Source organism: Lycium barbarum, chromosome 10 (genome assembly GCF_019175385.1).
Source record: "Lycium barbarum isolate Lr01 chromosome 10, ASM1917538v2, whole genome shotgun sequence".
In the NCBI taxonomy this organism is placed as follows: domain Eukaryota; kingdom Viridiplantae; phylum Streptophyta; class Magnoliopsida; order Solanales; family Solanaceae; genus Lycium; species Lycium barbarum.
This window is the reverse complement of record NC_083346.1, coordinates 120128643-120144168: the sequence shown is the minus strand read 5'-3', so window position 1 is coordinate 120144168 and position 15526 is coordinate 120128643. Positions and strand designations below refer to the sequence as shown.

General features: G+C 35.4%; 2 protein-coding genes, 1 long non-coding RNA gene and 1 pseudogene across 6 annotated transcripts; 2 read left to right on the top strand and 2 right to left on the bottom strand.

Moving 5' to 3' along the window:
* Positions 1-15526, top strand: part of LOC132615097 (FRIGIDA-like protein 3) — a 62472-nt pseudogene that overhangs the window by 34334 nt on the left and 12612 nt on the right.
* LOC132614074 (tetraketide alpha-pyrone reductase 1-like) lies at positions 512-4392 on the top strand. Its single transcript, XM_060328432.1, has 5 exons — positions 512-850; positions 1849-2021; positions 2140-2328; positions 3021-3376; positions 4127-4392. The coding sequence occupies exons 1-5, from the start codon at positions 691-693 to the stop codon at positions 4266-4268; spliced, it is 1020 nt and encodes a 339-aa protein (XP_060184415.1). The 5' UTR covers positions 512-690; the 3' UTR covers positions 4269-4392.
* LOC132614075 (uncharacterized) lies at positions 4707-7483 on the bottom strand. The gene has a single exon (XM_060328433.1). It carries the CDS (start codon positions 7444-7446, stop codon positions 6469-6471), a length of 978 nt encoding a protein of 325 aa, XP_060184416.1. The 5' UTR covers positions 7447-7483; the 3' UTR covers positions 4707-6468.
* Positions 8964-15519, bottom strand: LOC132613942 (uncharacterized). 4 transcript variants are annotated; one of them, XR_009572132.1, is made up of 5 exons: positions 15180-15519; positions 14490-14661; positions 11007-13896; positions 9766-10276; positions 8964-9214 (listed from the first exon to the last, which is right to left on the bottom strand). It is a non-coding gene; the product is annotated as an uncharacterized LOC132613942 (long non-coding RNA). The 4 variants fall into 4 exon arrangements; XR_009572133.1 differs by lacking the exon at positions 8964-9214 and having other exon boundaries at positions 9221-9874; positions 9992-10276; XR_009572134.1 differs by lacking the exon at positions 9766-10276.

Sequence of the window (15526 nt, the reverse complement as noted above, 5' to 3'; positions counted from 1 at the left end):
ATTTTATGCAATTCACCAAACCAAGTGTGAGTCATTATGCTGAGGCATATGTAGTCTGTAACCTTTTGGCTAGCGGTCATAATTTTCAATATTGAATATAAAAATATATGTAAAAAAATATTACTACTAAAATCTCGACAAATATTATATTTGAACCCATAATTATAATAGTACAATAAATTCGGCGTCAAGAATCTTCAAGGTTGAACTCATTAAGTTTAAATTCTAATAATATGCTTCTGTCTTACAGCACATCTGGTAAGATTTATTAGAAAATTAATCACCGTGTAAAATATATAAGTTATTTTTAATGTTTTCTAGAAGAAAATTTAAGCCATGAAACTTTCTACGAGTACAAATAAACTCTTAATCACACAAAAACAATTCACATACAACTTTAATCACAAAGATAATTTGCTTAGGACTCTTAATCATACAAAAATAATTTGCTTACAACTCTTAATCACACAAAGACAATTTGATTAATACTAGTATTAATCTAAAGCGGCAATAGGGTGTTAGGGTTTTTATTAGTTGGAAAAAGAAAAAAACTAATGCAGGTAGTGAGTGCAAAAAAAGCCACAGAAAATTAATGATTCACCTTCTTTAAACCAACTTCAAGAAAGCCCAACTTTCCCCTATATATACACATCAATACATGAACTTGGTGCTACCAAGAAGTTGAAAAACATGGAAATAAAAGAGGATAAAAATATAGTAGTAGAAGAAAACACCAATAATTACAAGGGAAAAGTATGTGTGACAGGTGCATCTGGTTTTGTAGCTTCATGGTTGATCAAACGTCTTCTCTTGTCTGGTTATCATGTCATTGGCACAGTTAGAGATCCAGGTACATCGACTACTCATACTCTCATCTCATTACTAGTCTATGTCACATTCAGTGGTGAAATCAGAAATTCTAACGAAGGGACTCAAAAGAACGCAGGAATACCATAATGAGGATTCAAACCTGCGACCTAAAGCAATTTTTGAACCACCTATGCTGCTATGCTAAAGCTTCCCTTGTACAAAGGGATTCAACAGTTTATATATATAAGTTTTGTTCCTTTACCTTATCTGCATAAGGAAATTTTTCGACTAAAGGGGTCCAGTTGAACTCCCCTCGTGGGATTGAGGGTGGCTGATTTGGTGAGCTCCAACCTTTTCCCTTCATAGAGGTGGATGGTCCAAATCCATCAGTCGCATAACATCCCTTTTCCTTTTCCCTTCATAACATGTAGCTCTGCCCCTGCATACATTTGTATTGACATCGAATAGTTACACACAATCATAAGTGAAAATACTCACTGGGTAGAGTTAAAATATAATTTATACCTTTCAAGGGGATTCAATATGTAGTATATATACACTGATAAGCAATTGATCCATCTATACAGGTCAATAGACTCCCCATGAATAAGGGTTCCTTTTGGGGCAGCCGTCCTATAGGTGGTAGGGTAGGGTTGTACCACTCTGTGGCCAATCTTCCTAACCACACACAGGTCTGGCTTAGAGCACGTGAAACGCATCACTACCTCGTAAGGGTGATGAGACCATAGCATGTTAACACAAAACTGTGGCTTTCTCTTTAATGTTGTCAATCAAGATAAGTAGGCGGGGCGAATCAAATATATTCCGGTCAATTGCCCACCCAGTCAAGTGCAAACAACACATTAGAATCACGCGATGCACGCTGCTGGTGTGCTCTGCTCGTGAGACAAGCGGCAATAGCTCTGCCCCTAAAGGGATACGTATGCATAAATGAATTCTTGTAATATAGTTACTAGTAATGGAGATTCATCCACTCATCTATTTCATGGTAATGACGTTTTTATGTTAATAAATTAGGGAACCAGAAGAAAGTAGGACATCTATGGAAGCTACAAGGAGCAAAGGAGAGACTTCGTCTGGTGAAGGCTAACCTAACTGATGAAGGCAGCTTTGATGATGCGATTATGGGTTGTGAAGGTGTTTTTCATACTGCCTCACCTGTCTTGGGAAAGCCTACTTTTGATGCCACGGTATCCAAAATCTTCTATCCGTTTCATTTTATATGACAATATTTGACTGAAAAAAAGAGTACCATATAAAATCGAACGGAGTGAATGACCTTCAAGTAACTAATTTTGCATGCTGCAGGTTGAAATCTTGAATCCTGCAGTAGATGGTACCTTAAATGTGCTAAGATCCTGTAAGAAAAACGCAAGACTGAGACGTGTGGTTTTGACTTCCTCTTCTTCGACAGCAAGGGTAAGAGATGACATTGACCCTAACATACCCTTGGATGAATCATCTTGGAGCTCTGTCGAATTCTGCAAAAAATTTGAGGTATATACATCTGTTCTGCTATTAACATTTCCTATAAAATACTCGGTCCATTCCGTTTGATATTTGATTGAGTATGAAGTTTAAATATTAGTTTGACTTTACATACAGAAGTGTGTACTAAAGTAGTAGTTGAAAAGATAGTTTGATAGTGAGAATATCAGTTAAAACTTTAAGGGTGTGTTCAGAATGGAGGAAATTTTCTATGTTTGGTTGGTCAACATTTCCACCAGGAAAACAAGTTTCTTAAAAGTCAGAAAATGACTTCCCTTGTAAAATTAGGAAAAGTAAGTTTAACAAACGGCATTTCACATTGATCTACCTCCCACGCCCATTTCCCCTTTGCCCTTCCCCACCCCTACCCACCCCCACCTCCACACCCACCGATCCCATATCCACCCTCGTTGTGTTTGCCTAAATTACATAAATGCTATTCAGACAACTTTTTCTGTTTACTCATCAAACACCAGAAAATAAGTTAGCAACCTACTTATTTTTCGAGGAAAACATTTCCCTTCATACCAAACACATCCTAAAATTTAAATATTTTCTTGACTTTTCTTGGAAGGTTTATAGAAATAGAATGGGATCAAACACTTTGACACGTACCAAAATCAGAACAGTGTCATATAAATTTGGATGGGAAATATAAACAATGATCTCAGTATCTCACCATTTTACTCTTTCCATGCAAGATTTGGTATGTACTATCAAAGACCCTAGCTGAGAAGGCTGCTTGGGAATTCTGTGAAAACAACACCATTGATCTTGTGACACTACTTCCCTCTTTCATCATTGGGCCAAGTTTGCCTCCAGATTTGTGTTCAACAGCAAATGATGTTCTTGGTTTGCTTAAAGGACAGACAGATAAGTTTGAATTCCATGGAAGAATGGGTTACGTTCACATAGATGATGTAGCTCTCTCTCATATACTTGTTTATGAGCATCCAAGTGCTCATGGGAGGTTCCTTTGCAGCTCAAAAGTTCTTGACAACAATCAACTTGTCTCGATTCTATCAGAGCGCTACCCGTCTTTGCCTATTCCTAAAAGGTTAGTATAATCCCGAGAAGAGGCAGATCCATTACATAAGCTGTGGGTGCATTTGAACCTATTGTCTCAAACGCAAGTTACATACAGTCAAAACTCAATAACAACATCTTCTCTATAATAACATCGTTTGTTCTGATACTTTTTGGCTGCTATAGCGAAATGTTGTTATAGAGAATATATTTCATAACATAACATGAAATAGATCGGTTCCACAAAAGCATGGTTGTTATAGTGAAATGTTGTTATAGAGGATGACTGTTATAGAGAGGTCTGACTTATGTAGTGGCGGATTATAGCAGGAACAGTCATCAGACATTGCTTTGCTAAAATTTCACTGTATAATATTTTAGATAAACATTTGGTTTATGTAGTTAGCACCACTTCAAAATACAACAAAGTAAACACTAATTTAGAACATGAAGTAACTCCTTAAAACCCCTAAAGCTCAAGTCACAACGCAATGTACAAGTCAAGTTTTGTTAGTGGGACTATAACACTTGCACAAAATCCTGCATACGTTACTATTCATACAGAAGTGAAAAACTAAAACCTATGTATGTATGTGAGTATAGTAAGAAAAAGAGGTGCACTTTACTGCTTTTAGTTCTTGAATCTGTCTCTGTGACCTAGAAATATCTACAGCTACATCTTTATTCATTATCTCTGCTAAAATCATATAGTAATAGAAACTAGAAAGAAATGCAGTACCTCTTTGATGAAGATTCCCATTTGCCAACACTGCTATTTCAGGTTTAAGGAATTGGATCGACCTCCCTATGAATTCAACACTTCGAAGCTGGAGGGCTTAGGAATGAAATTCAAGTCCATTGAAGAGATGTTTGATGATTGCATCGCATTCCTCAAAGAGAGAGGCCTTATTTCTTCCATCTAAGATACACCATTTCTGCATAAAAGCTCTGTAATGAACCTTGGATGTTTTATTTTTTGCATCTCATGTTCTGATCCTTTGTTGTCTATACCAATGATTACCTCATCACCATATTATTAAAATGAAACTTGTCCTAGCATAACACCTGTGCTGCTGTTGCTTAGCATTTATGACATAAAACAAGCACATACACAATCCACATATAAAATGCCATAACAGATATAGCTGTCCTATGCAGAATCCAAAACCAAATTTATCAACGCTTTAAGTTTTGTAAACCTAAAAAAACGAGGGATCAGGAATCAGCTAAAGTTTATGACTGCTCAAGATATTAGAGCAAAATTCTCGCATGATCCCAGTGATTAGAAATAGTTGCACGTATAATACACAACAACTAGCTAAAATAGAAAAGTATGAAACACTGGCCTTTGAAGCGCATGATGATTGAAACTCTCGCTTTTATCATAAATTGAACCGACTACACTGATAAGCTACCAAAAAATATAACATTAGAATTTCTCACTATGAAACGACACTAGATCAAACCAGACAATAAAAGGACAGCAAAAGGAAAAAGAACACATTGTTGTATTCACTACCTAATAATAAGATTAAAAACGAAAACACTTAATCCAAATTTACCAAAAAAAAGGTAACATTTGATTGTGAGCGTATGCGTCGATTACTTACCCTCATAGACAGGCAATGCCAATGAATCAGAAAACTTCAAATGAAAAGCTCTAACATCACCCAATTTTTTCAGAACAAACTCAACAATTTCTTCAATGGCAGCTAAAACATTCTCCATAACTTCACCATTTTCCATTCCTCGTCTCCCAATTTTCAAAACACTACAAGTCCCACTCCCTAAACACAACAAAGTCGACGAGCATGCTCTTTCTATATTATTACAGTTGCACGTATAATACACATAAGTAGCTAAAATAGAAAAGGATGAAACAACTGTCCTTTTGAGCACATGATTGATTGAAACTCACTTTTATCATAAATTGAACCGCCTACACTGATAAGCTACTAAGAGATTTCCCACTTGAAACAACACTAGATCAAATCAGACAATACAAGGACTACAGCAAAAGGAAAAAGAACACACCGTAGTATTCACTGCCTAGTAAGAACAAAAACGGAACACACTTCATCCAAATTTACCACAAAACATAGCATTTGATTATGAGCCTATGCGTTAATTACTTACGCACTGGAATTTTTTTTTTGAAGAGCCAAGATCTCACTTTCTCTGCTTTTTCTTCTCAGCATTTTCACTTTGATCAGGCAAAGCTTCATAAACAGGCAATGTCAACGAATCCGAAACCATCAAACGAAACGGTCTAAGACCACCCATTTTTTTCGGAACAAACCCAACAATTCCTTTAATGCAGCTCAAACATTCTCGCATGATCGCAATGAGTAGAAATAAAAGAGGATGAAACAACTGGCCTTTGAAGCGCATGATGATGGAAACTCTCACTTTTATCATAATTAAACCGACTACACTGATAAGCTACCAAGAAATGTAACATTAGAATTTCCCACTTGAAACAACACTTGATAAAATCAGACAATAAAAAAGAACACATTGTTGTATTCACTGCCTAGTAAGAATAAAAATGGAAACACTTCATCAAAATTTACCACCAAATATAACATTTGATTGTTGAGCTAAGATTTCACTTTCTCTACTTCTTTTTCTTCTCGGTATTTTCTCTTTGATCAGGCAAAGCTTCATAAATAGGCAATGCCAATGAATCCAAAAACATCAAATGAAAAGCTCTAAGACCACCCAATTTTTTCGGAACAAACCCAAAAAAAACATTCTCGCATGATCGCAATGAGTAGAAATAGTTGCACGTATAATACACATAAAAACTAGCTAAAATAGAAAAGGATGAAGCGACGGCCTATTGAGCACGTGATGATTGAAACTCTCACTTTTATCATAAATTGAACTGAATTACACTGATAAGCTACCAAAAAATATAACAATAGAATTTCCCACTTGAAAAAACACTAGATCAAATCAGACAATAAAAGGACAGCAATATGGAAAAGAACACATTGTTGTATTCACTGCCTAGTAAGAATAAAAATGGAAACATTTCATCCAAATTTACCACAAAACATAACATTTGATTGTGATCCAGCCTATGCGTCAGACTTCTAGTTGGAAAAATCTTCACTTTCTTTACTTCTTTTTCTTCTCATTATTTTCTCTTTGATCAGGCAAATCCTCATAAATAGGCAATGCCAATGAATCCGAAAACTTCAAATGAAAAGCTCTAACACCACCCAATTTTTTCGGAACAAACTCAATAATTCCATCAATAGCCGCTAAAACATTCTCCATAACTTCACTACTCTCCATCCCATTTCTCCCAACTTTCAAAACACTACAAGTCCCATTCCCTAAACACAACAAAGTCGACGAAAGCGCTCTTTCTATCTCCTCTTTCCAATTACTATTCCCCTTTAAATCAACAGGCACAGGTACTTTCCTTTTCTTTTTATAAAATTGCTTCCCTAATAAACCTGGAAGCAAATTAACCACTCTTTTATCAGCTAAAAACAGTTCATATGACTCATACAAATCCCTTTTAGCTTCAAAAGGCTTATACTCAGCTTTCAACTTGGATAACTTCAACACTTTAGTAATTGGTATTTCTAAAGATTTGATCTTTTTTTGAACTGTTTCAACATCAAGATTGGTTCTTGAATTGTGGGGTACATCAAGTTTGGATTTTGAGCGTTGGGGTCCATCAAGTTTGGATTTTGAGTTGTTGGGTGCATAAAGATTGTATTTTGAGTTGTGGGGTTTTTTGGGATTGTCATTAATGATGAGACAAATATTGGAGAATGTTGAAATGGGGTGACAAAGAGTGATTTTGTGAGGGTTAGTGAGTTCTTTTGGTGGGATTTTCTTGAGAGTTAATTGAAGGTAAATGAAATTATCATCTACTAATTGTGTTTCTTCTTCATCTTCTTGATATGATTGTGGGTTTTGGGTTTTACTGGATTGAAATTTTTTCCATTTGAGAAGAGCGTTTACTGCTTTAAGTACCTTGTCTTCATTGATTTTCACCATTGTTGTTGAGTTTTGTATTATGGAATGGGTGACGGCTACTGTGAATTGTTTTGAGTTGGTGGTGTTTGGGAAAGGGTTCATTATATTTGTGGTTCATAATCATAAGATTTAGAAGAGGTGAGAATATTGCCCTACTATTTTATTTTATTTTTAGAGATTTTGCATAAGAATCCCAATTATCCAAAAGTATTTGCTAATTTAGCAGGCGTTTGGCCATGAAAATCAAATATTTTTCACTTTATTTGGTATTTTAAAGTTGAAGTTGAAAATGAAGTATTTGATTATAGTTTTTGCAAAAAATTTGGTTGTTTTGAATATATTGAAAGTGAAAAAGGCAAAAACAAGTTTTTAGGTGTTTTAGTTATTTTTAGGATTTTCATGACCAAACGTTGTATTTAGGATTTTGCATGACCAAACGTTAACTTCTAAATAAAGTAAAATTATTTTTCGGAAAAAAGTGAAAAACTTTCTTGGCCAAATAGGCTCTAATATCTGGACATAAACCAAAGGAAAAAGGATCAAAAATATCCCTCTACTTTATTTTAATGGCTAAAAATATCTTCCGTTATAATTTTGGATCATTTATGCCCCTCTCGAAAGTTAACAAATATATTCTTCATTTGACATAAATCCCAAATTGATTCAAATAACCCTATTTCATTAAAAATAACCCAATCTCATATTTACCCGTCCCAACCCGCCTCTGAAAATAACCAAGTATTCCTTCTCTCATATTTTCTCCTCCAGCAACTCTGGCGAATTCCATCTCCGACCAACCACTTCTCCCATTCCCTTTCCCACCACCGACGGCTACAGCCACATTGATGTTTTAGTTTAGCGTTGTAGTGGCGATAACGGGCAGTGGAGATGTGGCGGCAGCCGTCGGTGGTGGGAAAGGGAATGGGAGAAGTTGTTGGTCGGAGATGGAGTTGCTGGAGAAGAAATTATGAGAGAAGGAAGACTTGGTTATTTTAGGAGGCAGGTTGGAACGGGTAAAATATGAGAGTGGGTTATTTTTTATAAAATCGGGTTATTTGAATTAATTTAGGGATTTCCGTCAAATGAAGGGTATATTTGTTAACTTTCATAACGGAAGGGCATAAATGACCTAACATTATAATGAAAGATATTTTTAGCCATTAAAACAAAATGGAGGAATCTTTTTGACCCTGTTCCCCAAACTAAATCAAACTCTCCCTCAACTTTGCTTTAACGGAGGAGAATGTCTATTGTTCAAAGTTGAGGGAGAATTAAATTTTTAGAGCAAATTTGAGGGTGAAAATGAATAAAAAGTAACAATGTGTTTTACTTAACCTAACCTTAATCCAAAGCCTTATGCCTTGAAAAATAAAGTGAAAGGTTCAAAAATGCCTAAACTTATTGGAAATAATTCAAAATTGGCCTTCTTTCGACCCATTAACCTATATCTAGTTTTAGAAAACCCCCAATACTTCATCCTTGACATTGTCCGAAGCTTCTACTATGGCTTCACATGCCCAGCAAGAACCTGGTTTCCCTCTTGGGATGATTTGAACATGGCTTCACATGTATTATTTCATCCTGTATTGATAGTATTGATAGTGTTATCAATCTATGTATAACTAATACAAATATTATTACACCCTTTTAAATATTATTTTTATACATAATAAATCATGACATTACAATTTGAACAAATCATCATATATGTAAGTAGCTGGGCGATCGAGATCAACTTGTGATCATATCAAGATATTGTAAACAAGGAGAAGCTTGTTCAACATTTTGTCACAACAATCTCGAGATACTGCATACACCAGAAATTCAAGAGAAGGAGAATCTTGTTCAACTTTGTCACGACGCGTTCATGCTACAACAACAAAGTGAGATACGCAATTTGCGAACACACATAAGTCTTTGTCTATGCACAAGGAAATAAGAGAATATTCAATGAACATTAAGAACGGAGAAAAACTATGCCACAACAAATAGTTGATACCATGAATTAGTTGCTCTTAACATGAATTAAATTTCCACAGTGCCACAACATATAGTTGACACCATAGCTTGAATCAGATTTTCACAATGCCACAACAAATAGTTGACACCATAACGAAGTGGAGTTTTACTTTGACAATGCTTTTCATCTCTTACTTTGTGATACACAACCTAAACCCAGCACCTAGTTCTTTTTGAACTATTAATATCATGAAAGATTCAAACAGAATGTATGAAGATTCTTGAAAAGACAACTTTTTTTTTTCTTGAAAAGACAACTTTGATATAATTAGCTCTATCAAGAACAAGATAAGAGAATTCATTATATGGGGAACCTTCCAGTTTGAAATGACAAAGATGACAAATATTTGCACTTTCATATACTCTAGAGCCGACAGGATCCCATTAAATAAAGCTTCATACCCGATCTATTTCTCCTAGAATTCCGTGTTCACAGGTATTCCCAATCTACTCTCGTGATAATAGCAGCTAAATGCTTTCTCCTCATTCAACCTTTTTGCTAATGCCAACACTAATGCTGAAGTGAAGGAAGATACAGCCACTGATTGTACAACTAAAATAATGGAAGATAGAGTCGAAGTAATAACAGTAAGATATTAGCAACAAGAAAACCTCCAAAACTGGATACTATATCAGCAAATTACCAACAGCTTTTATAATGTCCTTCCTTTCACCATGTATCACTGGATATTCATTACAAGTTGAAGAAATCATAAGTAGCATCATCAACACATATAAGTAGCAGAGGGAAGATCTGCTTGTAGTTAAAAATCAATCTCAAGATACTGCATACAAAAGAAATCAAGCATTGTAGAAGCTTGTTCAACCTTGTGCCACAACATTCTCAAGATACTACATACAACAGATATTCAAGGGAAGGAAAAGCTTGTTCTGAGCTTCGTCTGCATTCAACCTACAGATGACAAAGTGGGATATGCAATTAGCGAACATAGAGAAGTCACTCTCAATGCTCATGGAACAAAGAATAAACGTTGAGGACACGGAAAAACCATGCTTCGTCATTTTGGCTCATGCAGTCAGCAGAGGATAGATTAATTGTTCTTAACATCAGCTTTCATTTCTTAAAATCTCAAAAGGTATATATCAGTTAACCAAGCACCCCATGATATGTCATATGACAGGTAAAAACGGTTTAGACGTAAGCAACAAGGAAAACCACCAAAATGTTCTAAGAGTGGGATTTTCTTTCTTCAGGATTCCCACCAATTCCTTGGATCCCTAGTCTTAGAGCTAAAGAAAGTTCTCTGTCTAATCTAATCTACCAAAACAAAAGGCAGAGGTCCCTTTCCTCTAGTATCAATAATAAAGAATACATGCAATTCAGTCACCCACTGCTAATTCAATTCACCCGCTGCAAAACCTCTTAGAGGGACGACACTTCCCGTTAACACATTGCTCAAAAAGATCAACAATGTCTAATGTCATTTACTTTTGAGAGCAGAAGACACCAAACACCACAACCAAATAACTGTCGTCACAAAATTATTTTATGGAAATACGCAAAAAGGAAAAGGGAAAATAAAATCTCCAAGCATATGCAGTGTAAAGAAGTTCCTAGAATATGAAATGTCTTTTATATATTTGACAAAGAAATAGAAAAATGTATCAGGTGGAACACTTACTAGTCATTAGCTACACCATTGTCATTCGTTTGTGCTTTCGCAACCTTCATTCTTGTTGTGTGCTTTGTTCGTTTTGTAAAAGGGGCCAAACTAGGCTTTCAATGTAGATGTTTGTTGCGAAACAGTTAAGAACCTCAGAAACCTTTGTATATCTGGACGATTCATCCTTTGGATTGTTTATCATGAGAGTTAATCCAATTACAAGCAATATTTCACCTTTTTTTGACATGCAAAGAGTTGGAGGAAGCAAACGAGAAAAATAAGTATTCTCAAGATCACTAAGATATTTGATGGTATACAATCCAAGACTCTTTAACCCCATACTCTTTCATAACCCACACATCTGTGTGACTACTCATATAACTACAGCAGACATAAAGATCACTTCTCAACACTGCCAGATGCAAAAGACTACATCCTTCTCCATAGCAGGACTACTCAACCTTTCCCCATTTCTCATCAGCCGAATCAATAGAAATGATGTTCCAGTCATCATCATCCGTAGCCCAATGAAGCTTCCCATTTGCAAACTTACCCGCCTGAGTGGATCGCATTCCACCTTGAAAATCCTCAACAAAAGTTCTCCAGTAATCATTCTTTAGACTATATATTTTGACCTTAACAGGATCCAAACTTACATCAATCATAAAAACATAACTAATACTACCTTATAATCATGACGGGACTCATCATATCCAAAACCATATTTAGAACAAACAGGTGTACCAATAGGTCTAGCATCAGGCAATTTCTTGAACTTTCTCATTGATGGATTCCATAGAAACAAGTCAGTGTCCCCAGTGACGACACAAATCAATCCATTGATCGAACCCACAACCAAAACATTTTCTTGGGGGTAGGGTTATTCTGGGGATAATCCAAGTCAAATGCCTCAGTCACAGAGTCACTACTAAGTAAAGATCTAAGAGAACAGTCCTTGAGATTGTAAAAGGCGTCAACACCACTCAACACAAGCCTGTGGTGTGTATAATCTTTGCTATTAGCAGATACACTAAGATGGGTTTTGATAAATTCTGGGCTAGAGATTAAAGCAAGCCAAGACTTTGAAACACGCTGAACTGCAAGAGGGCTTTCACAGGAAGCCTTGAGAGTATTCCAGTGATGAGTTCAGTTGGCAAAATAGGAAATTTAAATATTGAATCTTTCATTGAATTTGATGGAAATTGAGAAAGGATAATTGGTTTGCTTACTTGTGGGTGTTTAATTTCCTTTTGTTTTGGGCCTTTGAGTGTGTGGACTTGGTTAGAAGAGAATTGTTTTTGGGATTCTATGCAAAAAATTTGTGATCTTTTAATTATTTGTTCTCCGGTATGTTATCTTGGTTTTTCACATTTAAGACGAATGCTTTATATAATATGTTATTGCTGAATCTGATTATCTCCCCAGAGAACTAACTTGATTAACTTAAGACTATCAATTGCTCGATATGGACAAACTCTGCAAGTTGGCGAATTAGCAAATCTACAAAGACTTAAATACATTTGTACAATCAGTGGAAAAATGCTGATTATAACGAATCTTAAAGAATTAGTTGTGGAAGGTATTAGGAGAAATCTTACTCCCTAAATATCATCAGACTGCTAGCCCGCCGGTATTCAGCACTCGAGATCCAAATCCTACTCTGGAAATGTTGCCAAACCTAAGGAGTCAATTTAACAAGTACTAGAGATGGAAAGAAAAATTTACCTGCAATAATGACAGTCTTGATCTGCTGTATAATCTGATCGAGATCTTTTAAGTAAAAAGAGTTACTTCTAAATAAGTTATTATATTTCTGTTTGGTATCAATACATTACAATGAGAGTTTAAACTTATTAGATATGTCATACATATGTTAAATTATGATATTAAAAATGGTATATGGTGCTCTGCTGTCTACATTTTGATGTTTTTAACTCATACTCGCATAGCAGAGGAGTTCATTTAACTAGCTTTAGTATATTTCCTGCAATTTGATTTAAAAAAAATTCACGAATCCCTTGTCGATTTATTGCAGTCCCTTATTTTTCTGATTTTGCACACACAAGCTCAAACATCTGATGCAAACTATAAAGGACACAATTTTACTGCAAAAGCAGAGACGCAATGCATGCCAAAATAATCAATCATTAGAAGTTAATTTACAGACTCAATTTTAATTACATGCCTTCTACGCCTGACGTGATCTAACCTTTAAAGTAATTAAATTTGAGTGGCATCAAAATGATGTCATTAAGAAATGATGTGTGTTTGATATGAAAGAAGTCATTTTGGGTGGAAAACATCATGGACAACTCCCACGTCCGATGAACATAGCGTTATAGTCTAAATGTTTTCGATAAAGGCCCTGCTTTAAGCTTACCAGATGGCGCCCTATTCGGTCCCTCTTTCGTCTACTTGAATGTTGTGTCACATTCATTTCATGGTAGTAATTAAGATCAAGATTGCATCAATTTCAGAAACAGCACCAAGTACCACTCCAAAGTAACAAAGACTAAAGACGAAGGCACAGATCAGTTTTTTCACAAAAGACAGAAACCAAATCCCAGTTAATGAAAATAGAAAGAATATGTCCAGCAGATCACAATTTCATGTACAGTAAAAGACCAGAAGAGAACACTAACCATCTCTTGCTTTTTTGATCCTCCGTTGGTCGTTGCCACTAAAAGCGCCATCTACTTTTCAAGAGAGTATTATTAACTCATTTCTAAAACACCACTGTCCATATTTGTTGTTATAACTCCATATGAAGCTGCCCTGCAATCTGTTGCCATCAAGTTATAGCCTTTGGAGATCATCACCCATTGCTTCCGCATATTAGTACTACTTCACCAAATATATGTTTTGTCGTGTTGTCTTTTACTATCTGGGCAATCTAATCCTCGAAAACCTGTTAGAATGCTTTTTAAGATAGATTCTATTCTGCCTCAAATAAGTAAAGAATCAAATGATTCCCGACAACTGTGTCTTATACTGTATATGCAAAGATGCATCGATTCTATTCTGCCTCAAATAAGTAAAGAATCAAATGATTCCCGACAACCGTGTCTTATACTGTGTATGCAAAGATGCATCGATTCTATTCTGCCTCAAATAAGTAAAGAATCAAATGATTCCCGACAACCGTGTCTTATACTGTATATGCAAAGATGCATCTCTCAGCAATCTATCAAGACTATCTCTGTTGACGCCAAGGTGTCTTATTCAAAAATGTTCCCTAGAAAATTACTAAGATAAAAAGCCAAAGAATCTAATACCTCAAGCATAGATGACCAACAATAGTGTCTACAACACACATCTTAATTAATCTCATTATATATAAATGCAAAGTTAGATGAAAAACTCAATAAGAAAAGAATTCCTGTAAAAGAGAGTGTCTGGCATTTTTTCCTTTGTACAGAAAGAAGACTGATTTTAATCAATGTATTCAATTCTGATATGTATAAACTGCCCAAAGAAACAGAGGTATTAAAAGTTCCTTACCAAAATTCTTGTGCCAAACTTTTGAGCCTAAAAAGACGCAAATTAAGTTTTGTCACAGGCCTGAGTGCTTATTCATGCCGTCAAAGACTCTACCTCTAGTTTGAAAATGTATTCTCGTAATTTAGCTGGCAATCCATACTTTTCACTCTAAACCGCATTCTGCAGGTCTGCACTGGAAGAAGCAACAGCTGATCAGAGATGCAGATGCTTCAAAATCTTAATGTAGAATTTATGCAATCGGTTAATCTAAATAAGCAATAGACCATGGAAAGATATAGTCTATATGTAAAAATGAAAATTTACCCTGGTTTGTGTTTTGTCTTCTACCATTAATTAAATCGAAAAGCTAAAAGAATAAAGGACAATGTCAGGTTAAGAATATGAAGTTCCCGCCTAACTCTGATTTGATTTAGCCCAATTTGTTGTACTATTTCTCTAGAAAAAACCATCCAACCACACTGCACTATGTAAAAGTGCCAATGTGCAAAGAAACAAACCTAGAGATAAAAAAACTTATTTTTTTCACCAGAGATAAGAAACTCATTCAGAAAAAGAGATTAATAATCATCAACAACAAACCTCTATACAACTTCTCTAATATATCAGTATCTTCTCATCCAGAACTTAACTCAAGGTAAAGAAAAGCACAAAAACAGTAATCAAACAGAGTCTACCTCTAAGGATTCTTACCTCCATTTCGTAATATTTCAGGGACAGATTGAAATGGATCAAAAGCAGAACCTTCAAGGATTGAGAGTATTTCGAGAAACAATGGTAACTCCTCCTCCGTTTGCGTCATTATGCAATTGCGATAACTCACCATTTACTGTTGTATCTGCCTCAAATTTGTCTGCCCTAAAACTACCACTATCAGAAATAGGGAAGAGACTGTTAATCTGCAGCAGTTACATTCTTGTGACTTCTCTCCCTTTCTGAAGAACTATATAAAACTGAAATGGTAACTTTGGATAGAATCTTGTATCAATATATGGTTATGATAAAGCCGGTTAGCATATTAATTTGGTTAGATATAGAAA